Source organism: Diceros bicornis, chromosome 1, assembly GCF_020826845.1.
Source record: "Diceros bicornis minor isolate mBicDic1 chromosome 1, mDicBic1.mat.cur, whole genome shotgun sequence".
Taxonomy (NCBI): domain Eukaryota; kingdom Metazoa; phylum Chordata; class Mammalia; order Perissodactyla; family Rhinocerotidae; genus Diceros; species Diceros bicornis.
The window spans coordinates 86896568-86921400 of NC_080740.1; the positions used below are offsets into that span (position 1 = coordinate 86896568).

Genomic DNA, 24833 nt, shown 5'->3' on the forward strand with positions numbered 1-24833 from the left:
TTCTTACTTCAGGGATACCTTTCACTTATAACTCAATAATGTTGCATATACCAATAGGAATGTTGATTTTATTTAATGTAGGAATATATTAAATTCTGTCATTGACTGTTATGTATTCGTTACTCTTCTTGTACATTTGTGAGATATAAAATGTAGATTAATTTAGCAGTAATGATTATACAACAGATGGAATTAAATGCTGAGACATGTTTTCTCATACAGAACATAAAGTGTGAATGGAAGCTTTACTTTAACATTAAGTATAATACGTCTTTCAGATCACAGGAAAGATGGACCTATGTTAATTTTGTCAGGGTGTTTTAAAAAAAATGTTGCCAATTGGTTATTGACTAATCCTATTTTAGAAACAAAGGGAGGAATGGTGACTTTCAGAAGCGTTGGTACTAAGAAAGGACGAAACTCTTGATATTGCAACCACAAGACTTACTCCTTTAAAGTGTTCTTTGTTAATGTCTTTTTTGAAAGGTCAGCTTGTTTTTAATGGAGCTTGGTGAAGTTACTTTGTGTTGTTGTTTGACAGATTCACACAGAATTATTGAAAAAAAAAAAAAAAGCAGTGATCCAAGCAGTTGAGTTGAAGGCATTCTGGAGAAACCTGCTGTTTATGGTGAAAATCGTCCTTGATCTTAAAATTAAAAGTAAAGCTGGAAAGGAATTTACAAACGAGAAAAAAAAGAAGTTTGGGATCGGACTCACAGGATCTGGGCTTGGAAATGCCTCAGGTAAATCATTCAGAGTAGGTGCAAAGTTTTATATTTTTCCACTGCAGAAAGTCGGTACCATTGGTTCTGTAAATTCTCTGAATCTTAACACAACTTGACGTTAACTACCTTTTTAAGACATTTTGCTTCTGATCTTAGCTAGTTTTGAATACATGTCATGTCCTTCCTTCCATTGCTTCTATTTCCTTCTTTGCTACAGGTTTGAAGTTTAATGAGTTTGACACAAGGAACATGGTGAATGAAAAGTTGCTTAGAAGGTGGACATCTGCTGGCTTGATGGAGGCTAAACCAACTCCCTTGAAAATTAATCTGCCACAGAAAGTCCATTTCCATCTTCTCTGTCTTCTTCCTATTACCTCTTTAGCCTCTTTCTCTTTCATACTCACACACACATCCGTACACACATATATATACTCCCCACAAAATATGTCTAAGAATGATTATATCTATTTATATTATGATAGCTACTTTGAGTTGATCAGTTTTGTTTTGAGGTAATCACTGAAACAGTAAATGAAGCCCTGTTAGTCCCCACTCTGCATGTCCAAACTTCTTCCTTTCCACCTCCAGTGGTTGGCTCTTACCCCTCCCCTCTTTGTGTTCAGTACTGGGAAGAAACCTAGCAATAATGAGAGGACAGGGACTCTTAGGTGGCTTTATGTGGGGCCAGGCAGAACTTCCCTGGAACACAAAAATCAGCAACTTGCTGGGACTGCTTGGTGATCAGAGGCAGGCAGCAGAAGCAAAGAAAGGGAATATGCTAGCTGGTATTAGAAAGACTAGCGGCCTACCTCCACCCCAACCTCTGTGCCAAGTGGACTACATATACCCATTTAGAATTCTTTCCCATTCAAGGTTTAATTTGCTGTTTATTGAATGCTTGAATTTAGGGCTAATCTTAAACACTTATTTTCTCAAGCTAAATTTTTCTAGGAAGATAAAGTTCTTGCAGCCTGGTAGGGTTGGGGGAAATCAGAGAAAGAAAAGAATGGGATGAGAAGTACCAGTGAAGATAAACATGGTGAGAGAGTGTATGAAAAGGCCAGTCTGTGGTAGGTAGAAGGTATATGGATAGAGAAATATAAGTGAATAGACTAATATAATTTTTAAAAGTTCCGACAGAAACTTGAAGAAGGACAAAAGGGCAAAGAGGAAATTCTTATTCTTTCCCGTCCTCTGTCTTCATCCAAGTTAGATTTCAAAGTGAGGCCTTTTACTTGTTTGGGCCACTTCAGGAGTGTGAGCCCTGACTTCACCAGAAATGGAAAAGGAGGATGGAGAGAAAAGAAGGAGCATTAATTCTGGGTGCTGAGTCTTTTTTCCCTTCTTATTTATTATGGAATGAATTGTCCCCTCTTCAGAGATCAGGATTAAGGCTACTGAGCTCATGCCCAAGTTACTAGTCTCACTTAGGAGATTTTTGGATATTTGGTTACTCCTATCTCCATCATGTTCCTGGAGGCATTTGTTGGACTAAAGATGCCCAAATTGTCTTCCAGCTTGTTTGGAGAAATAAGGCATTGGACTCACTTAGGAGTACAGAGTGAGACTGACTTGCTACTTCCGCAGACTCCAGGAAATGGCAGAGAATTCTCCACTTCAGGGAGTGTTGTTAGAGATGGATTTGAAGAAATGTTATATAGCTAAATAAAAGTACTCATTAGGTACTGTGTGCTGACTCTAGTGGCTAAATAAGCGTTAGGTTTTATTATTAACAATTGCTATTCTATTTTTATGTGTGTGAGGAAGATCAGCCCTGAGCTAACATCCATCCTCCTCTTTTTGCTGAGGAAGATTGGCCCTGAGCTAACATCTGTGCCCATCTGTGCCCATCTTCCTCTACTTTATATGGGACGCTGCCACGGCATGGCCTGACAAGCGGTGCATAGGTGCGCGCCCTGGATCCGAACCTGGGCCGCCAGCAGTGGAGCACGCGCACTTAACCGCTACGCCACAGGGCTGGCCCCTTTTTTCTGTTTTTTAGTGCATTTTAGTAATTTTCCTAAGTCCACGGTTTAATGTAGTTCAATCTCTTAAATGTACTAAGCAGTAGGAAAAAATGCAGACTTGTGTTCTGAAAATAATAAGTAAGTTAGTAGGCGTGGGAGTGGGGCTTATGTGTGATAATTTGGTCCTGAATTAGTCTCTAACGTTCTAAAATTAAAATCACTCTGTTGTAGCCTAGTGTAAGCGGAATGGATCCGCCTTTTGGGGATGCCTTTCGAAGCCACACCTTTTCAGAACAGACTCTGATGAGCACAGATCTTTTAGCAAACAGTTCAGATCCAGATTTCATGTATGAACTGGTAAGTAACATTTTCTTGAATTTTGGTTTACTTGATTTGAGGTAAAAGTATTGTGGTAGAGTTTTTATTTATGAATGTCTGAGAAGAAAAAAGATGTGATTAGGCCAAATTTGATTCTTGTGATACCAGTCTCATAATTTTAGAAGGATGTATGAACCTATTGAAAATAGTAAAACGAAAGGTTATCTACATATCTTTAAGTCCAGTTTTTGATGATGAGGATGAGAAGCTGTCTTTTTAAAAATGCCTAACTGCTAAAGGACTTTTCAGCTGGAAAATTTAGGAATGATAACATTGAGCAAAGTGTATGAGCCAGAGAATGTGAGACAAAAATAGCAATTACAAGCGATATCTGAATATACTTATCATTATTCTTGAGATAAATAGACACTTAAGATTCCTAAGAAAAACATTTAAAAAATAAATTTAGTTACGTACAACTTAAGCAATAAAGAAGTATATAAAGGGCCAGCCTGGTGGCACAAGCAGTTGGGTGCGCACGCTCCGCTGTGGCGGCCCGGGGTTCGCCGGTTCAGATCCCGGGCACGCACCGACACACTGCTTGTCAAGCCATGCTGTGGCGGCGTCCCATATAAAGTGAAGGAAGATGGGCAAGGATGTTAGCCCAGGGCTAGTCTTCCTCAGGCAAAAAAAAGGAGGATTGGCAGATGTTAGCACAGGGCTGATCTCCTCACAAAATAAATAAATAAAAAAAACACTTAAGGGCCAGCCCCATGGCTTAGTGGTTAAGTGCGTGCGCTCCGCTGCTGGCGACCCGGGTTCAGATCCCGAGCGCACACCGACGCACTGCTTCTCTGGCCATGCTGAGGCCGCGTCCCACATACAGCAACTAGAAGGATGTGCAGCTATGACATACAACTATCTACTGGGGCTTTGGGGGAAAAATAAATAAAATTATTAAAAAAAAAAAACACTTAAAAAAAAAAGAAGTATATAAAAACTGGAAAACTAAGTACACAGATCTGTTCACTTACTAAAAATCATTGAATTGTACACTTGATACTTATGGTATGTAAACTATCCTGCACTAAATCTGTTAAGACACACAGACATCCACGCACAAGCAAAAACAAAACAGAAAGACCCAAACAAACAAATGCAAAAATCAAAACAGAAAAAAAACAAACCGAAAACTTCCTTATTTCCTTCCTGAGCCTCCACCCTCCAAAACTTCTCCCCAAAGGTAACTACTGCTAACAGAGTCTTCTATGCATATATAAATATATGAATATTTTTAGTTGGATGACATATTTATAGATACAGTATTCTGTAACTTACTCTTTTTAACATAAAAATATATAATGAGCAGCCTGTCATGTTAGTACATTAGAGCTTCACTGCATTCCTTTTAATGGCTGTGTAGTCTTGCTGGCATTTTAAAAATCACATCTCTACTCATGAGGAGTATCATACTCAGGAGGAGTATTTTATTCCCCATGCCCAAGAGTTGTTATAAGGTCCTGCCAAAGATCTTATCTTTCCGTGGCTGAGTTCCAACTCTCTTTGTGTTGCTCTTTGCCTCTATATTTAAGTTCCCACTTAAGAAGACTCTCTATTGAAGGGAAAGTCTTCATTATTTGCTTTATAATTGAAGCTTGTTTCTAAGGAGATCCCAAAATCCTTCTAAGTCAAGGATCAGGAAATACAAACTTTTTTCAGAAAGAGTGTTTATAGTAAAGTTTAAGAGCCCTTGATATTTGGACCATACCTAAACCTCTCAAGGGACATATTTTCCCTCTTTTTTTTCCCTTGCCCAAGGAAATATTGGATGGAATGGTAAAGCATCATGTAAGTAGCCTTTATCTTAAAATAAAACAGACCAGAGATGCAGTACTGATTTATCAATTTGATATATGGAAGTGAGGATGGAGGTGAATATTTCTTTCCTAAAATATGATGTATGATTTTTTTTAAACCTTTCTCAGGATAGAGAGATGAACTACCAACAGAATCCTCGAGATAACTTCCTTTCTTTGGAGGACTGCAAAGACATTGAAAATCTGGAGTCTTTCACAGATGTCCTGGATAATGAGGGTGCTGTAACCTCAAACTGGGAACAGTGGGATACATACTGTGAAGACTTAACAAAGTATACCAAACTAACCAGCTGTGACATCTGGGGAACAAAAGAAGTGGATTACTTGGGTCTTGATGACTTTTCTAGCCCTTACCAAGATGAAGAGGTCATAAGTAAAACTCCAACTTTGGCCCAGCTTAATAGTGAGGACTCTCAGTCTGTTTCTGATTCCCTTTATTACCCTGATTCACTTTTCAGTGTCAAACAAAATCCCTTGCCCTCCTCATTCCCTGGTAAAAAGATTGCAAGCAGAGCAGCTGCCCCTGTGTGTTCTTCTAAGACTCTTCAGGCTGAGGTCCCTTTGTCAGACTGTGTCCAAAAAGCAAGTAAACCCACTTCAAGCACACAAATCATGGTGAAGACCAACATGTATCATAATGAAAAGGTGAACTTTCATGTTGAATGTAAAGACTATGTAAAAAAGGCAAAGGTAAAGATCAACCCAGTGCAGCAGAGCCGGCCCTTATTGAGCCAGGTTCACTCAGATGCAGCAAAGGAGAACACCTGCTACTGTGGTGCAGTAGCAAAGAGACCAGAGAAAAAAGGGATGGAGCCTCTTCAGGGTCATGCCACTCCAGCTTTGCCTTTTAAAGAAACCCAGGAACTATTACTCAGTCCCCTGCCCCAGGAGGGTCCTGGGTCAATTGCAGCAGGAGAGAGTAGCAGCCTTTCTGCCAGCACGTCGGTCTCAGATTCATCCCAGAAAAAAGAAGAGCACAATTATTCTCTTTTTGTCTCTGACAACATGGGTGAACCGCCAACCAAATGCAGTCCTGAAGAAGATGAGGAGGATGAGGAGGATGTTGATGATGAGGACCATGATGAAGGATTTGGCAGCGAGCACGAACTTTCTGAAAATGAGGAGGAGGAAGAAGAGGAAGAGGATTATGAAGATGACAAAGATGATGATATTAGTGACACTTTCTCTGAACCAGGTATCGTAATGCTTGGAGGCTTACCAAACTGACCTTTCTTCTACTATCTTGAAATAGAAAATTTTGCTGTGGATACTTTCTTTGTCTTAGTTTGAGGATTAAATGACTTAATATCTTGGCTCAGGTATGTAATTGCTTTTTTCTATTCAAGCAGTTCTAAAATAATTACTTTTGCTCTTATAGTAGTTCATATGCTGATTCCTAGAGGACTTCTCCTTAATTTGTCTTATGTTAAGTGACCTGATTTGTCACTCTCTTGAGCGGCTCTGCAAAGATGCCAATTGATTAGTTTAAAAAATATTCCTATTTCTGCGTGTCCCTCTATTATAGTTTAGTAAGTTAGGAATCACTAGAATGGTGAACCAAATGATGAAGGTTTGTATTGCTCTTGCCTCTAACCAACAAAACCTACTTAATGAATAATGTAAAAGAGAGCTTTTTCTTTGTGTCTGCTGCATCTTTCATTTGCACAGTATTTTTCCATTTAAGAAAAATACATGCTATAATTTAGCATGAAGGAGACTCTGCAACCTGTGGGGAACTGGGTCACTTCAGCATTTACATGCTTGGGCTATTGCCACTGTTGGCTTGTGCAGTTTATTTATGAAAATAGTATTGCCAAGTGGCACGCGGGTAAAAATGCGTGAAGAAGTAAAGATCTTCAAATTTAAGCAAAGGTTATTTTCTTCAGAAATAATGTTGATACTATAACTTCCACATGAAAAAACTAAGTTATTAAAAAAACTTTATAAATTGTCAAAGAGAGCCCTTTTGGATGATGATTGCTGGAATTTCTGGCAGTATAAACATTGATATTTAATTTTCAGAAAGGTTTTTAAGCCATAGTAGCTATATTGTAGCCAGTGAGGCATTATTATTGCTGAAAGACTTTCCTTTCAGTGAAATCTTTCTATTACACAAATGCTTGGATTTATGTATTTGATAGAACCAAGTTGTTTGACTTGGGTGGAGTTTCAAGTAAGGAAAAGGTACTTTAAATTTAATGTGGAGGAAAAGAGTTTATGTGTTTTTTGGTTTACTTTATAACTTTGTATAGTCTAGATAGAACAATTGTCTTTTCTACCTAGCAGGAAAATTTTTCTCTCAACAAATTAATAAAATCTGCTTTGAGGTAGGTGTTTCAAGGAAAGTTGTCTTTGTTGCTAGTGTAAGTTATATCTCTGTCTCCCATAGGAAGACCAGAGTGCTGTGTGTGAGTGGTCCTTAAAGTCTGAAAGATCAGCCCTATTGTTTTGAGTTCCATATTTAGGATTGGGGTGGGAGGGTAGGGGAAGGGTGAGACAAAGGGGAAATGGGTAATAACGAAGGGAAATGGAAAGTGTGGGGAAGGAGATACCTTTACCAGCTGGTGCTTAAAGGAATATAGAAATCAGAGGGAGTTGGTAAATCCTGCCATCACCAGCTAGGGCAGGCAAGGACTATACTGTCTACCCCACTTCTGGTTGTAGTTTTGTTCTTCTTTGACTTTTAACTCCCCTTTAAATTAGTCCTTGATCTTTTGACTTGGTTTCACCTGGATAAATGTGTTGAGAGATGAGTAGGTCCATGAAGAGAGACCACTTGGTAAGTTGACCCTCATTTCCATTTTCTCAGCCTTTTGACTCTCAAGGGAGGGGGAACGAGTGTAATAGTTGGTGTTGTCCTGTCATGCCACATTCTTTTGCCTTGTCTCTTTTAAGAACCCTGATTTGTGAGCTTGTTGGTGTTAAACAACCAACACTGCTTTAGAACCAGAAATGCATTAGCTGGCACTTGGCAGGGTAAAACTCTCTCCTTTTGGCACTATTTAACAATGCTGAATGTTTGGATGGCATTTAATTCACTCACTTCCAGTTGACTTGAGGTAAAACTTCTTTGGTTAGTATTACTTGGACAATTCTCACAAATGTTAATGAATGACATGACTTAACCACAAGAGCAGCACGATTTTTGGTATTATTTGGGGTTTATTCACATTTGCTAATGAAAATTTCTCTTTTTCCTGGAAGAAAGAGCTAAACATGTGATTTCAGGCATGCAAAAGTGAATTATTGGTGAGAAGCAGGAAGATATTCTTTGAAGCGGAAAAGTGGGGATAGTTATAGTTTCTTCAGAGTGCTTGGTTTAGAGTGGGTTGATTGGTTTAATTTGCAGCAGACAGTTTACAAAGGCCCTTTTGTGATGACTAGCTCCCTTGATGCTGTTTTTTGGCAGTTGGCTACAACAGTGCCTGAGCCTACAAAGCTCCAGGAAAGGTGTAAAATGAAGTTTCAGTCCCTACTCTGGACTTGCTCCCAGGTTTTAATAGAGCCCATTCTGTGGACAGGCTACGACTGTTCGGGGTCATGGAATTACATGGTTGTAACACGAAGAATTAAGTCCCCAGAATGAGAGTTTATTTTGCAATCCCTACTCAACATTTTCACGATTGACTTTACCAGCTTAATGGCAGTAGTCTGCACTAACCAAAGATGTGTGATTGGAATTTTAGGCAGTAAATCTGGCCTTTTTTACTCCTTTTTGATAATCATGTCAGGAAGGAATGAGTTAGATCAGTATGGTGATCCATCAAATGAAAAGAAAAGGGAAAAGATTCCATGGGAAATGTTGCATTAAACAAAATTGATTTGTTAAAAAAATTTTTTTCGAGTGCCCACTTTTGTGCCAGGCACTTTGTGTATTAGATATTGGCTATACAGAGATGAACAAAACAGACATGATCCTTGTCTTCATGGAACTAAGGGTTGAGTAGGTTTATTTACTGTTATGATTTCTTAGTCTTTTAAGATACTTGTGTGTACTGTGACTTGGCAAGAGAGAGATTCAGGATGAGACTTTCTTAAAACTTATTTGACCACAGAACTCACTTGAGGATGAAGACATATCTTATGGTAATAGTGTTCCTTAGAACATACTTTGAGAAATAATTACCTTAAATTCTAGACACTGATCTGGGAATATAATTTTTCTGCCTTCTACTTGATCACAGTATTCTCTGTATTGGAAGGTGGATGGCTTTAACCAACAAATCCATTGTGTGTGTCTATGTATGTTATGGTGAATTTATGGTGTATACTGTTAGAAAATGTCAATATATTGGGTCAAAGAAAACTGATGGCCCTTAAACATGTTTTTTGGAAAAAGACTGAACGTATGTAAGTAAGTAAAACTGGTAACTAATTTGAGTGGGACAGAAGAAATTGAAATCTCCCTGACTCTTTGAGTTTAACATGGAATATGTATGGAAAAAAAAATCCATTTAGACCATTTAACTGGATAGGTGCATGGAAAGTGGGAAGCCCAACTGTAGCTAGACTCCTTGAGTCATGGGGCCTGAGTCAGTCCCAGCTCTGCCAAATCACCTAAAGCCTCCATGAGCTGTGTCTTTGTGTAAGTGGGGTTAATAACCTCTTCTACCAGGTTCTTAGAAGTCTCAAATGAAATATCTGTAAGTGAAATATGTAAGCACATGAAGTGAGAGGGACAGTGTTTTGCCAGAAATCCAAGCCACTTGAGAGTTGCTAGCTAAGGGAGCATATCAAATTAAGTGTCGGGGGGATGGGTTGCCTGAGGAAGCTGTTTCCCTTATGCTTTGGGCTAGGATAGATTTAAATGTGGAACACCAGTTCTTGATGTTGGTAGGAAGATGGGAGTGTTTTGGTTGGTCCATCAGCCTGTGTTGAGGTGTTCCCAGCCATACTAGGGTAATCTCTGTGAGCTAGTAATTTCTGCGAGCCAGTAATTTTTGCTTGCCCTGGTGGAGCAAGGGCCTTTTTAAAAAGGCCCTTGAGTCTTGGGGACTGAGTGGCACAGTGTGGCCCTTGCACCTTTTCCAAGCTAGATTGATAACTGGAATAAGATAAAATCCTTTAATTTGAAGTGAAACATTAGCACAAGTCAATAGGCCAAAGCTAGTGCTGTATGTATCTAACACAATTTTAAAAAACAGTCTCCTAGAAGTGATTGTGTCACTCATCTTGTGTATCATTTCTTCAGAAGAACCTAAGGTTCACTGTCAACACTGCTTGCCATGTTGTCTTCAAGTTTCACATGTGCACTCTAATGCTGGTAATGCCAGCAGTGCTGCAGCAGTTTGTCTTTTTTTTTGTGAGGAAGGTCAGCCCTGAGATAACATCCGTGCTAATCTTCCTCATTTTGCTGAGGAAGACCGGCTCTGAGCTAACATCTATTGCCAATCCTCCTCCTTTTTTTTTTTCCCCAAAGCCCCAGTAGATAGTTGTATGTCATAGTTGCACATCCTTCTAGTTGCTGTATGTGGGACGCGGCCTCAGCATGGCGGGAGAAGCGGTGCGTCAGTGCGCGCCTGGGATCCGAACCCGGGCCGCCAGTAGCGGAGCGCGCGCACTCAAGCGCTAAGCCACGGGGCCGGCCCTGCAGAAGTTTGTCTTGATTGTTGCCCTGAAATCATTCTGCTCTCCAAATTGATTCTTTTTTTTAAAGGTCATATTTATTGAGGTATAATTTTCACACAATAAAATTTAATCTTCTTTAATTGTACACTTCTGTGAGTTTTGACAAGTGCACGTAGTCATGTAACCACCACCACCACAATCAAGATAGAGAATAGTTTGATCACCCTCCAAATTTCCCTCATGTCAGCCCCTCCCTCCACCCCCAACTCCTGGCAACACTTTGTCCCTATAGTTATGCCTTTTCCAGAATGTCCTATAAATGGAATCATATTCCTGATTAATTCTTAATCTGAAGAAAACCTGGTAAAATTCTAACTTTTTTCCAAAACGCGCAGATGTCATCATCTTAGTGTCAGTTCCAGAGGAGCCGTGTTTTTAGGAGGGAAAGTGGTCATTTTGCTTGGCTAGTGTTGCCCAATTTTTCCTGGCCACCTCGGGTTTAGGGTTGTGTACATCCTGTGCACAGTCCCCCCCCACTACTCCATGTACCTAGCACTAATGATGTGGAATACATCTAAGATGGGCATTCTCAGAGAGTGTCTGAAATTTATAGGTCATCCTGTATTGAGTGTGACCAATAGTTCTAGCAGCTCAGAATTAAATATTTTATGAAACTTCCCATTAATAAAGAAAATAACTTCTTAAAAAGTGAAGTAAATACAAATTGCTTTCAGTAAAATATTAGTTAGGCTAAGTATATAAGTTTTTTTTTGATAGCCTGTGTAAGAACTGTCATTTTTGTCCTTTTACAGAAGGGGTAAGGTGGGAGGTAAACTGCTGCAGCCTGACACCATTCTGCCTAGTGGGATACCATCATAGACATGCCTACAGCTGTCTGCCTGGGAATGCCTCAGATGCATCAATATAAGAACGAAGACATTTAAAATCACAGTGTAGTGTCTGAGTGCTGTTATCTAATGGTACTTACGATATTCTGTAGCTGTATTTCATTATTTTCTCAATCCTATGTGAAGACACACAAAAAAGTGTCTATACTAACTTATAAAAACCAAAGAGAAACCCAAGGAAGATAAACAGTGTAGTTATCTATGTTTATTAATCTCTGAATATTTGATAAGTTCGAGATTTCCATATTAAAAGTTATTTTATAGACCTGGTTTATTGTCTTTGACATGCCAATGATGTTTCCAGATGAAAGGAAATGTATCAGGTGACAAATAGAAGGAATCTTTTTGTTCTGATTGGTTTGTAGAAATTTATGGAACTTAAAAAATTGGGGGTGGGGGGCTTTCTTTTTTTTTAAGGCTATGAAAATGATTCCGTGGAAGACTTGAAGGAGATGACTTCAATATCCTCTCGGAAGAGAGGGAAAAGAAGGTACTTCTGGGAGTATAGTGAACAACTCACACCATCACAGCAAGAGAGGATGCTCAGGCCGTCTGAATGGAACCGAGACACCTTGCCAAGTAATATGTATCAGAAAAATGGCTTACATCATGGTAAGAGGGGATTGCTGTCAAATATTTCATGTCACTTTAAATAGAGATAGTAAACCATAATGCTTACTCAGTGTACCTACGTATTCAACCCTTTCTAGCAAACTGGAGAGAGGAATAGTAGAGCTGCGTATTTGCTATGACTACCAATACACTCACAAATAAATAGCTTTTACCGGTATTGAAAGCCATCACCTAAACAGGGAGGAAGGCTGTGTAAAAATGATTTCTAATCACTTCTTATTCTACTTATCCTACTCAGGAAATGACCAGGAGACTGCTGAGTCCTGACCTGTCACAGTTGCTATAAACCAGAAGGGTTGGGGAGCAACAGAATGGGCTCCAACATCCCTGTCTTCCCTGCTCATCCAGTCTCCAGGCTGTAATGTAAATGAGGAGATTGGTATCAAAACAATGGTGGGAAGACAAGAGAAGGGGAAGGAAAAGAAAGGAAGAATAGTTGTGGAGCGAAAGGAATGGAGAGAGAAGAGTTGAATAGTAGGAGTCAGGAGAAGCTTATAATCTTAGGAAGGCCAAATTTTGAATTGTGAACCTAGAAAGATATAGTTAAGTAGAATGTCTTCTGCATAAATGTTATTTCTACATTAATCCAAAGTCTTTACCAAAAGAGGAGAGGGCACTAGTAAGTTTGGTGCTCAGTAAATAGTTTAGTAATCACTCATGCTACAGATTTAAGTTGCTAAGCATTTTTGACACAGGAATTGTATCAGAAGTGTATTTGTGCCTCATTTTCCCTTTCCATTGGCACTCAGGTCTGTACTTCACTGTCTTTCAGTGAATAAAGACCTAATTTTTGCCTTCAGATCAGTTTTCTACCAGAAAGGAAAAGACAGGTCCAGTAAGTAGTTGCAGGCAGCATGTGGTGAATACTAGGAATGTTGTTTGGTGCATTGTAGTTGAGAGGACAGAGCCATCTGTCTTGCCTGCAGTGATAAGGCAAGACCCTTTGAGTCTTCCATAATGCTGTTTTTCAAACTAACAAAAGAAGAGCTTTCAAAAAAAAGCAATACTTATTTGATGGACTTTTGAATTCACTGCAAGAATATATACATCTGACAAATATTCAGTCATAGCATCAAAACATCTGGGTTTGGGTAAAATCTCCAGATTCTTTTCTGACTGTATATTATACCCTGGCCCTGATTTTTGTGTGCAGGTGAACTTGCACGCCAGTCCTGAGTTTTGAGATGCTTATACTGCCATGCAGATAATTAAGAATCTGTCATGCTGGGGCTGGAAACTTAAGGTTGAGAAAGACTTGTAACAGGCTGGAGTGTGCCATATTACCCCCATTTCTTGCAGACACTAAGGTGGGGAGGAGAGGAGGCTGGCCCTTCCAGCTTAGGTGGTCAGCATGCTGAGATGTCTGAAACATGCCAAGACTTCTGAAGAAGAAAAGGGGCGAGGGGAAGTGGGTTTAAAATATGGCTGTAGAAAATGTATCTCTTGTTAAATAAAATGATCTAACTTAAACTTCTTTTAAACCATCTATAGGAAAATATGCAGTAAAGAAGTCACGGAGAACTGATGTAGAAGACCTGACTCCAAATCCTAAAAAACTACTTCAGATAGGCAATGAACTACGGAAACTGAATAAGGTGATTAGTGATCTGACTCCAGTCAGTGAGCTTCCCTTAACAGCCCGGCCAAGGTCAAGGAAAGAAAAAAATAAGCTGGCTTCCAGGTAAATGCTAATTGTGTTCACTCATGTGAATAAAGTCTAGGAGGTGAAGTTAGACTTTCAGTGAGCTTTTATAGAAGAGATGATCCTCAACCATTTATTCACAAATATACTTTTCTCTTATAAGTACTACAATGAGAGTATCGTGATTTTTTCTTTGAAAGTAAAAGATGTTATTTATGTTTCATGGAAAAAGTTTTTAAAGGGAAGAGGTGAATGGACTCAAGTGCATTATATTATCGTATAACAATGAAAAAACTTACCATAACTTTATTTTTTGTTTGTTTTGTAGTAAGTCAGGTTTTTTTTTTGAGGTATGATTTATGTCTGGTAAGCTTCATCCCTTTTAATGTACACTTTTCTGAGTTTTGACAAACATATCCAATCATGTAACTACCACCACAATCAAGATATTGAATGTTTTCTTCACCTTAAAAAATTTCCTCATGCCTCTTTGTAAAAGTAAACCCCTTCTCCCACCCCTAACCTCTCACTGCCACCGATCTGTTTTCTGTCCCTATAGTTTTGCCTTTTCTAGAATGTCGTATAAATGGAATCATATTATAATGTAGCCTGTTGAGTCTGGCTTCTTTGACTTAACATGATGCATTTGAGAGTCATCCATGTTGTTGCGTGGAGTAATAGTTTGTTCCTTTTTATTGCTGAGTAGTAGTCTTTTGTAGGGATGTACTACAGTTTATCCATTCACCAGTTGAAGGACATTTGGGTTGTTTCCAGTTTTTGGCAATTATGAATAAAGCCACCACGAACATTCACTTATAGGTGTTTGTGTGAACATTAAGTTTTCATTTCTCTTGGGTAAATACCCGAGAGTGTATGTTTAACTTTATAAGAAACTGCTAAAGTAGCTATTTCCAAAGTAATGAAGTAAATTTAAAAAATATTTACTATTTTCCAAAGTAGCTGTGTGTACTATTTTATGTCCCCATCAGCAACATATGAGAGTTCCTCTTAACTTCACATTCTCTACAACACTTGGTATTGTCAATTTTTGTTTGTTTATTTGGGTGTATTGGTCATAGCTTCATTTTTGAATGTGTACTAAAATTTTTAAAAATCAGTTTGGATAAAAGGTTATATTGTGTGTTTTTGGTTACCAAGTTCCTTGATATAAACATCAGTAGACATTGATTTTTGGTTGCTATTAGAAAATGTTTGACAGCAGCAAAAAGAAGTATATTCTGAATGTTCACTTAAAAAAAAAGTGAACTAATTGCTTCTTCCTTTCACAGGGCTTGTCGGTTAAAGAAAAAAGCCCAGTATGAAGCTAATAAAGTGAAATTATGGGGCCTCAACACAGAATATGGTAAACCTAAACTTTTAAGAATTTGATTAACTTCCTTTTACTTTGCTGACCACTTTCTTTTTCTTTGGTTTTGTTATTTGCTTTCCCTGTATTCTGCCCAGTTTTAGTCCAGCCTCCTTTTTGTTCATCCATTCAGTAAGCTACATACTCACTTTTATTCATTCATGTCCTCCTTTTAGTGTTGAGTGTCTGTATCTGTGGCTACCAAAGCCAAATCTCATCTCTACCCGAAAGAGCTCATCCACTTGTAACCACAGTCATCTCTTCCTTCCATTTTATAATTGTGTTGCTGGGTTGGCCAATTTTATTGACTAATGTTTATTTTAACCTTTGAGTGGATAGTTTAGGTTTGTGCTTTACAAATTTGATTGCTCATTAAAATCTTCTGTGTACACGTTAAAATAAAGATTCCTAGGCTTCTCCCCAGATCCCCTGAATTGGAGTCTGTGCAAGTAGAACCCAGGAATTCATATTTTTACCACTTCCCAGATTATTCTTATGCAGCCGTCCTAGCACATATTTGGGAATTATTGGTTTAGATGAATGCTTCCCAATCTTTCACATCATGGCACATGAAGAAAAGGATCATCTCTAAGGCATCCTGGAATATAGCAGAGTAGGCTGCTCATGGGAGGAGTCCCCTATGGGCTGAGACTATCATTATCTCGCACACCTAGAATCCTTTTATAGCACACTAGAGAGTTGGAAAGCTCGGGTTTTGATCTTTTGTCATAAGAACCACCCCTCCTTTCCCGATTGCTCTGTTACTGTTCCTTAAGCCTGGTATCATAAGAGTTTGTATGTTCCTTTGCCTCTAAAATTGTCCTCTTCACTGTGTAGCTCTTGGGCTAAGTGGTATCTGAAAATGGAGCAGTGGCAAAAAAGATGAATTATTATTTGTTTTTAGAGATTTTCTTAAGTCCAGCATGATGTCTGGCGCATAGGTGCTCAATAAACTTTGTGAAGTTTTTCTTAATCCTTTATCTTGATTATCTTGTTTCCATTTGTGAGGGCAGAAAGAGGATTTCCAACTGTGAAGTTTACAACTTGTGAAATGAACTGATGGTTTTATTTATTAATGGCCACTCAGGAACTCTAATAAAGGTAAATGAATTAGGTAAAACGATAGTTGGTTTGTTAGAATGGAAATTTATCCATTTTCCTATTATTCTTTCTTGCTGTTGAAGCATTTTTGACCTTGAGCTCTGTGGGGGTGTGTGTATATATATATATATATACTTGTGTGTATATATATATATATATATATATATATATAATGATTGCAACGTTATAGGCATTCATATTTCATTTTAGAACCCTGCTGACTCACCCTGCAGGGAGATGTGGTGGGCCACTGGGAGCCTTCTGGGTCTATGTTTCTTTGGACACATGTCAGCATTTATCTGTGTGTTTTTCGGTTAATGTATTTATCCATAATTATGTACATCTGTGTGGTTATATATTTTTGCATTTGTATATATGCACATGCACGCCCACAAGCATATGCTTTCTGTCTGTGATGTAAATATATTCTGGAGTGGAGAACAATTGAGAAGTTGGCAAGGGCCGGGAGTATGTGTGATTCTGAATGTGTTGTTCTATCTCAAATTGAGTTTTGATAACTGCCTGAAATTTTTCTTGTTTCCAAAGCTAACTTAAAGCCTCTGATATTTTCATGCAGGAAAAGGCTTGTCCTTACAAGGTAGCGTTTTCTTCTCAGTTAGGCGGCATGGAGGAGGAGGATCTTCTCATTCATTTATTTCTCCTCCACTTCTTTTTTGCTAGTGTCTCTTCTCCAGTCTCTGGGAGAGAGAGCCTCAACTATTGGTTTAGAAGGCATCTCAGAACCAATGAGATGCCCTTGTGTAGTTTGCCACATGTAGTTTGAAAATTCTTCCCAGAGTTTCTGGTACATCTTGCAAGGGTATGGTGCCCTTGATTCCTCTAAATATCTGGGAGTCACTCTGTTACTGCTTTGTGGAACACTTATTATCCATTACCTATCTGTTAACCCAGTGGTTTCTAGAATTTGTGATTCACAAATCAGTGACATTTGAAAAAAATTTTGGGACTTGGGAACCATAGGCTTGCCAACTTTATGTTTTGCCAGGTGAGGACATTAAAAAGAACATCATCTGTAATTACTGTAATTTCATACAAGAAAGGATATTTTAGCATTAAAAAATTGAGACAGGCATAATCTCATAATAGAATAAAATTAGCTTTATTAAAAATTTACTCTATTGTCCTTATCCTTTTTAATTTGTCACAAACTAGCACTGTTTCAAGGACCAGCTTCAGGGACCTAGTACTCTACTACTCATCCCATTTGGTCCCACCAAACCTTCTCCTTCTATTGATTCCTTCTACCAAAGCTCACAAGAAGCTGCTCTGTGACTCACATGTAGATTTGTTGACTCAGAATGGGAAATAGAACTGTTGAGAGGACTGGACCTTCACTGACTGACGTATTTTGTCCCTAAGCAAGCTATATGGGAAAATTAAAATTGGAAGAATTGTGAATGAACGCAGAATCACAGCAGGAGGGATCAGTTTGTAGATTTAATGTTTGGCCTCAATTTCTGAGTGTCAGATGCCTCCGTTTCCCAATCCAGAAGTTTTTGGTAGCGTAGGAGCCCTTCACCTCTACCCTCCCTACACCTAGTGTGCTGGGATGGACACTACCCAGGTTTGAGAAGAGCTATTCTGCTCTGTTTTAATTTTGATTTTATAGTGTTGTTATTTTTTTTCTTTTTTAAAGTGACCTTATTTACTTGTTGAGGATAGGGGAACCTCATTGTTTCTCATAAGTCCAGCCTGCATATAAATGTCCTGATAATCACGCACCGCATAAGGTTTTGGTCAATGATGGACTGCATATATGACAGTGGTCCCATAAGATTATAATGGAGCTGAAAAATTCCTATCTGCTAGTGACATCGTAGCCATCGTAATGGTCATAACACAAGGCATTACTCACATGTTTGTGTTGATGCTGGTGTAAACAAACCTACTGTGCTGCCAGTCATATAAAAGTATAGCACATACAATTATATGTACAATACACAATCTTTATAATGATAATGAATGACTGTTACTGGTTTATGTATTTACTATACTATACTTTATCATTATTTTACAGTGTATTCTTTCTACTTATATAAAAAAAGTTTACTGTAAAGCAGTATACCATGTTATGCTGGCAGCAGCCTCATACATTTTGTGTTTACCCTGTGTCTTGACTGCATCATTTTCTCTTGTGCTTGATTTAATCTCATGTTGTTTTGTCCGTCGTGGCCCCTAAGCGTACAAAATCCACTACTAATGTTGGCAGTAAGAGCCCACGTTGAGTGATTTACCTGGAAATGAAATTAAAAGTGATTAAGGACTACGAAGGTGGAAAATCAGTTATGGTTATTGCTCGCCAGTCAGGCGTGTGCCAAGCCACCATAGCTACAATCTTGAAGAAGAACAACAAAGTGATGGAAACTGTTAAAGGATCTGCTTCATTGAAGGCAACGAGACTAACATAAATTTGAGAAGGGCCTATATCAGACATGGAAAGACTTCTAAGGACCTAGATTGAAGACCAGACGCAGAAGTGTATCCCTCTCAGCACTATGACAATCATGGCCAAAGCAAAAGTTTGTTTGCAGTGTTGAAAGAAAAGACTAGACCCAACTACAATGTTGAATTTACTGCTAGCTCTGGGTAGTTTAAATGATTCAAGAATCGTTATTCATTATATAATGTGAAAGTGAGTGGTGAGTCTGCAAGTGCTGATGTGGAAGCAGCTGAAGACTTTTTGGAAACGCTAGATAAACTCTGATCGTGGAGGAAAATTACTTGCTAGAGCAAATATTCAGTATGAATGAAACCTCTCTATTCTGGAAACGGATGCCTGGAAGAAATTTCATCTGTAAAGAGGTCAAGTCAGTGCCAGGTTCGAAGCTTTTGAGGGCAGGATAACAGTCTTGCTTGGAAGCAGTGTCGCGGGCTACAAATTGAAACCCTTTGTGATCTGGCACAGTGAGGACCCCAGGGCCTTCAAGCATGTCAGTAAGCACACCGCCAGTGTACTACAGGAGCAATAAGAAGTCATGGATGACCCAGCTCCTCTTCCAAGACGCCTTCCTGAATTGCTATGCCAGTGAAATGGAGAAATACTGTTTGGAGAATGACATACCTTTCAAGATTTTGCTTATCATTGGTTACGCTCCCGGATATCTTCTTTTTGTTGATGATCTTCATCTCAACATCAAAGTAATGTTTCTCCCTCCAAACACCACCTCTTTGATCCAACCAATGGATCAAGGAGTTACAGCAGCTTTTAAGGCCTACTACCTGATGAGGACCTCTGCCCAGGCTATTGCTTCCACTGAGGAAGATACTGATGCAATTCTGGAGGGATTACAGCATCTGTGCTGCATCAAGAACTTTGCTTGGGTTTGGGGTGATGTCACCAAGGAATGTATGAATGGCATCTGGAAGAAGATACTCAAGAGGTTTGTCCATGACTTCAGAGGATTTGCCAAGGATGAGGAGGTTGCAGAAATCAACAAGGCTGTGGTTGAGATGGCAAACAGCTTTAACCTGGGTGTGGATGAGGATGACATTGAGGAGCTTCTAGAGGTGGTTCCTGAGGAGTGGACTAATAAGGAGCTGTTGCAACTGGAATAGGAATGTGTAGTTGAAGAAGAGACAAGAGAAAAGGAAACTGCAGGAGAAGGAAGTGAAGAAGAGCCTCCAGGGAAATTCACAGTGAAACGTTCAGCAGAAGCTTTTGCAGACCTCCACAACCTCCTTAAAAAGTTTGAAAACGTGAACCCGAACACCAATAATAGGAATGTTCATGGTGCATTATCTGCTTACAAGCAAATCTATGATGAAAAAAATAAACAAACTGAGCAAACCACCATGGACATACTTCTGAAAAGAGTGACACCTCGTCAAGAAGAGCCTCAGGTAGGTCCTTCAGGAGGTATTCCAGAAGGAGGCATTGTTATCATAGGAGATAACAGCTCCATGCGTGTTATCGCCCCTGAAGACCTTCCAGTGGGACAAGATGTGGAGGTAGAAGATAATTGAGGATTCTGATGTGTTTGTGTCTTAGTTTTTTAACAAAAAGTTTAAAAAAAAATTGAGTAGAAAACTTATAGAATAAGGATATAAAGAAAGAAAATATTTTTGTACAGCTATGCAATGTGTGTTTTAAGCTAAGTGTTATTACAAAACAGTCAAAAAGTTAAATTTAAAAGTTTATAAAGTAAAAAAGTTACAATAAGCTAAGGTGAATTTATTGAAAAAAATTTTTTTAAGATAAATTTAGTGTAGCCTAAATGTATAGTGCTTATAAAGTTTACAGTAGTATACAGTAATGTCCTAGGCCTTCACATTCACTCACCACTCACTCACTGACTCACCTTTCAACTTTCAGTCCTGCAAGCTCCATTCATGGTAAGTGCCCTATACAGGTGTACCACTTTTTATCTTTTATACTGTATTTTTACTGTGACTTTTCTATGTTTAGATATACAAATACTTCCATTGTGTTACAATTGCCTACAGTATTCAGTATAGTAACATGCTGTACAGGTTTGTAGCCTAGGAGCAATAGGCTATACCATATAGCCTAGGTGTGTGTTAGGCTACACCATGTAGGTTTGTGTAAGCACACTCTGTGATGTTTGCATAACAAAGAAATTGCCTGATAACACATTTCTCAGAACGTATCCCCATTGTTAAGTGATGCATGACTGTATTTGAGTAAATGGTGTTCTCTCTCAGTTATTCATCGAGAAGAAGCATAAATTTCTTGTTTTATGTGATTTAGGGGTCAGCTGTGCTTTTCTTATTTAGTGACATATTTTACATATATTGTCCCTGCGTGTAGTTTTAAACTGTGCTCCCCGCCCCCCAGTTATTTCTCACTTCCCTTTTCACCATCAGTTTAGATTGGTCTCTTCTCAGTCTTACTAGATGAGGGATAACAAATCACTGATTTCAGAGCAGTCTCCGAAGAGATAGAGATTTATTTCAGACCATGGGAATCCTGTGTGTTGAAATTGGAAATGTGTTTTTCCTTAACTATATTGAGAAATAATTGAAGTACAGTAACTCTACATATTTAAAGAGTATAGTTTGATTAGTTTGGACACACTGTATATACATGTGAAACCAATCAAGATAATGAGCATTTCGATCACTTCTAAAAGTTTCTTAGTGCTCCTTTGTAAGCCATCCCTGTCTTCACTCCTATCCCTGGGTAGCCACGATCTGCTTTCTGTCACTATAGATTAGTTTGCAGTTTCTAAAATTTTTTATTAATAGAATCCTACAATATGTTCTCCTTTTTTGGCTGGCTACTTTCACTCAGCTTAATTACTTAAAAATTCCTCCATGTTGTTACCTGTATCAATAATTAGATCCTTTTCATTGCTGAGTAGTATTCCGCTGTATTGGCTATACTACAGTTTGTTTATCTCTTCACTTATTGATGGATACTTGGGTTGTTTCTAGCTTTTACTATAACACAGATGCTATGAATAGTCCTGTAGAAGTGTTTGGGTGGACTTATGTTTTAATTTCTCTTCATTAAATACCTAGGAGTGGATTGGCTGGATCATGGGATAGGTGTATATTTAACTTTATAAGAAACTGTCAAACTGTTTTCCCAAGTGGCTGTACCATTTTACATTCTCAAAAACAGCGTAGGAGGTTTCTAGTTGGTCCATATCCTTGCTAACACTTGGTAGGGTCAATCTTCTTAATTTTAACCAACCTAATAGGTGTGTGGCAATATCTCATTGTGGTCTTTTTTTTTTTTTTTTGTGAGGATGATCAGCCCTGAGCCAATCCTCCTCTTTTTTGCTGAGGAAGATTGGCCCTGGGCTAACATCCGTGCTCATCTTCCTGTACTTTTTTTATATGGGATGCTGCCACAGCATGGCCTGACAGGCGGTGCCTCAGTGCGCGCCCGGGATCCGAACCGGGGCTGCCAGGAGCGGAGCGCGCGCACTTAACCGCTGCACCACAGGGCCGGCCCCTCATTGTGGTCTTAATTTGTTTCTTTGATTAATGACATTGAACATCTTTACTGTGCTTATTGGCTGTTCATCTGTTTTTTGTGTGTGAAGTGTCCAGATATTTTACAATTTAAAAAATCTATCTTCTAAAAATTCTATATTTATTCTAGATACAAGTTCTTTGTCTGATACATGTATTGGAAATATTTTATCCTAGTCTTTGGTTTGCCTTTTTGTTTTCTCATTGACATCTTTCAAAGAGGAAAAATTTTTGATGAAATCCAATTTGTCAATTTTTCCTTCTATAGTTCATATTTTTTGTGTTCTAAGCAACTTTGCCAACTCCAAAATTGTGAATATTTTCTTATGTGTTTTCCCCTAGAATTCATATAGTTTAGGTTTTACATTTAGATTTATGATCCATTTTTGGTTAATTTTTATATATGGTGTCAGATAAGATTTGATGTTAATTTTTTTCCATATGAATATTTAGTTGATCAAGCACCAATCATTGACAAAACTTTCCTTTCCCCATTGAATTGTTTTTGTGTCTTTGTCAAATCAATTGACCCTATATGTACTTCCATTATTTCCCTCCTCCTATTTACTTTTGGTTAATTTTGCTCCTCCTTTTTAAGCTTCATAAGATGGGGAAATTTGTTTTTAAAGCTTTGCCTTTGAAGGACTTGAAGGATTTCATTTGATTTATTTAATAAACATTTACTAAGATCCTGTGATTCGATATACCAGGCACTATCATAGGTCTTAAAGCTATGAAGACAAGTAAGGCAAGTTGCTTACAGGATAGTGGACATTGATACATGTCTGCAATGTGTTATCAAAAGTGGAACATCATTTGAAATTAGTCTCTTTGGATAAGAAAGCTTATAACCATCACTGCTTAATGTTTTCTTACACATTCTCTATTTTTAATTGAATATCTGTTCAATATTAATATTCATAACTAAAAGCAAATTCTTCCCTGTTAGTGATGTGTTCCAAGTGTCTTGTTCTGTCTTACAGATAATTTATTGTTTGTAATCAATTCCATCAAGCAAGAGATTGTAAACCGAGTACAGAATCCAAGAGAGGAGAGAGGACCCAACATGGGGCAGAAGCTTGAAATCCTCATCAAAGATACTCTTGGTAAGAAGAATACTGGATAAATTAATAACAAATAATAACATGCAGTGTGAGATATGTGATTCAAGGGGAAATTAAACATTCTTTTAAGGAAAAACTCAAGTGCTCTCATTGTCGTTAGTCTCCTTTACAAGTAGTTTTGTCTTTTGAGATTGAACATTCATAAACATGTACTGCTGGTTACTACAGTTTGTTATTTAGACCATCACTGAACTATTTTAACACTTAGGAAAGATAAACTTCTAGAAACTTGAACCTTCTATGTGGAAAATAAAGATCCTTGAACTGTCAAGCCTGCAGTTTATCCTTTAGTGGAGGTTCTTACCTATTTGTTTTATTCAGTAATACATTTCACAGGATTCTAACAAACTTAATTATCTAGTTTTCCGTCCCTGAACAGATGACACAACTTGGAGAGGAACAGCGAGGAAGGCATCCAGAAGTCAGGCAGAGTGATAGCTGACAGAGAAGGCAGAGATAGCTAATGTAGACGTAGATATGAGAACTCTAGAGGCCCAGCAGCTTAGCTGCCATATGAGCAAATCACCTTACAGATCAGTAGCATCTCTGCGGGCGTTACAGCATAATGCAATTCATGAAAACCCTGAAGCATCATAAAATTGGTTCAGCTATATTATATATTCTTTGTTTAACAGTATTTATTCTAGGAGTCTCTTTTTTTTTTTTTTTTTAAACAAATCATCCTCTTATAATTTTATTTATTTATTTATTTTCCCCCAAAGCCCCAGTAGATAGCTGTATGTCATAGCTGCACATCCTTCTAGTTGCTGTATGTGGGACACGGCCTCAGCATGGCCAGAGAAGCGGTGCGTTGGTGCACGCCTAGGGTCCGAACCCAGGCCGCCAGCAGCTGAGCACGCGCACTTAACTGCTAAGCCACGGGGCCAGCCCTAGGAGTCTCTTAAAAACTGGTTCTTACATAGTCATTGTGTAGAGTGGTAAACTTCAGTTACCTGAGAATTTTCTTCCAGTTCATTTTCCACAGGATGCTGATTGTGTATTGAATCAGGTCACTTAAAAGAATTAGAGCTTATTTTTCAATCATTGATTAGTTACTTACCTGAATTTTATAGTGACAAACACTATAATTTGTTTTATTTTTTTTACTTGTAAATATCTTGGAATTTTTTTACATTTCTCTTAAGACAGTTTTTCTGACTTCCAGTTACTATAAATTCATTCATTCCACAGATTTTTTTCAGTATGTGCTATGTGCCAGGTATTGGGGGTTACAAGGATGAATAACAGAGACTTGGTCGCTATCCTTATGAAGCTTGTAGTCTAAAAATAGAAGACAGAGCAGGCCGGCCCCATGGCTTAGCGGTTAAGTGCCTGTGCTTGGCTACTGGCGGCCCAGGGTTCGGATCCTAGGCACACACCGACGCACCGCTTGTCCGGCCATGCTGAGGTGGCGTCCCACATACAGCAACTAGAAGGATGTGCAACTATGAGATATAACTATATACTAGGGCTTTGGGGAGAAAAAGGGAAAAAAAAGGAGGAGGATTGGCAATAGATGTTAGCTTAGGGCCGGTCTTCCTCAGCAAAAAGAGAGGATTGGCATGGATGTTAGCTCAGGGCTGATCTTCCTCCAAAAAAAAAAAAATATATATATATATATAAAAATAGAAGACAGAGTATAA

The 24833-nt window shown here is 38.5% G+C and overlaps 1 protein-coding gene across 1 annotated transcript in view; it reads left to right on the plus strand.

The window, feature by feature from the left end:
- The first annotated feature begins 253 nt into the window (after positions 1–253).
- CREBRF (CREB3 regulatory factor) overlaps positions 254–24833 on the plus strand; it is a 34671-nt gene continuing 10091 nt past the window's right edge. Inside the window, exons 1-7 of the mRNA XM_058546127.1 lie at positions 254–743; positions 2924–3049; positions 4996–6082; positions 11781–11975; positions 13488–13677; positions 14928–15001; positions 23050–23172. Of these exons, the coding sequence (XP_058402110.1) occupies positions 735–743; positions 2924–3049; positions 4996–6082; positions 11781–11975; positions 13488–13677; positions 14928–15001; positions 23050–23172 (1804 nt within the window). The 5' untranslated portion in view covers positions 254–734. The remainder of the gene's footprint in view (positions 744–2923; positions 3050–4995; positions 6083–11780; positions 11976–13487; positions 13678–14927; positions 15002–23049; positions 23173–24833) is intronic.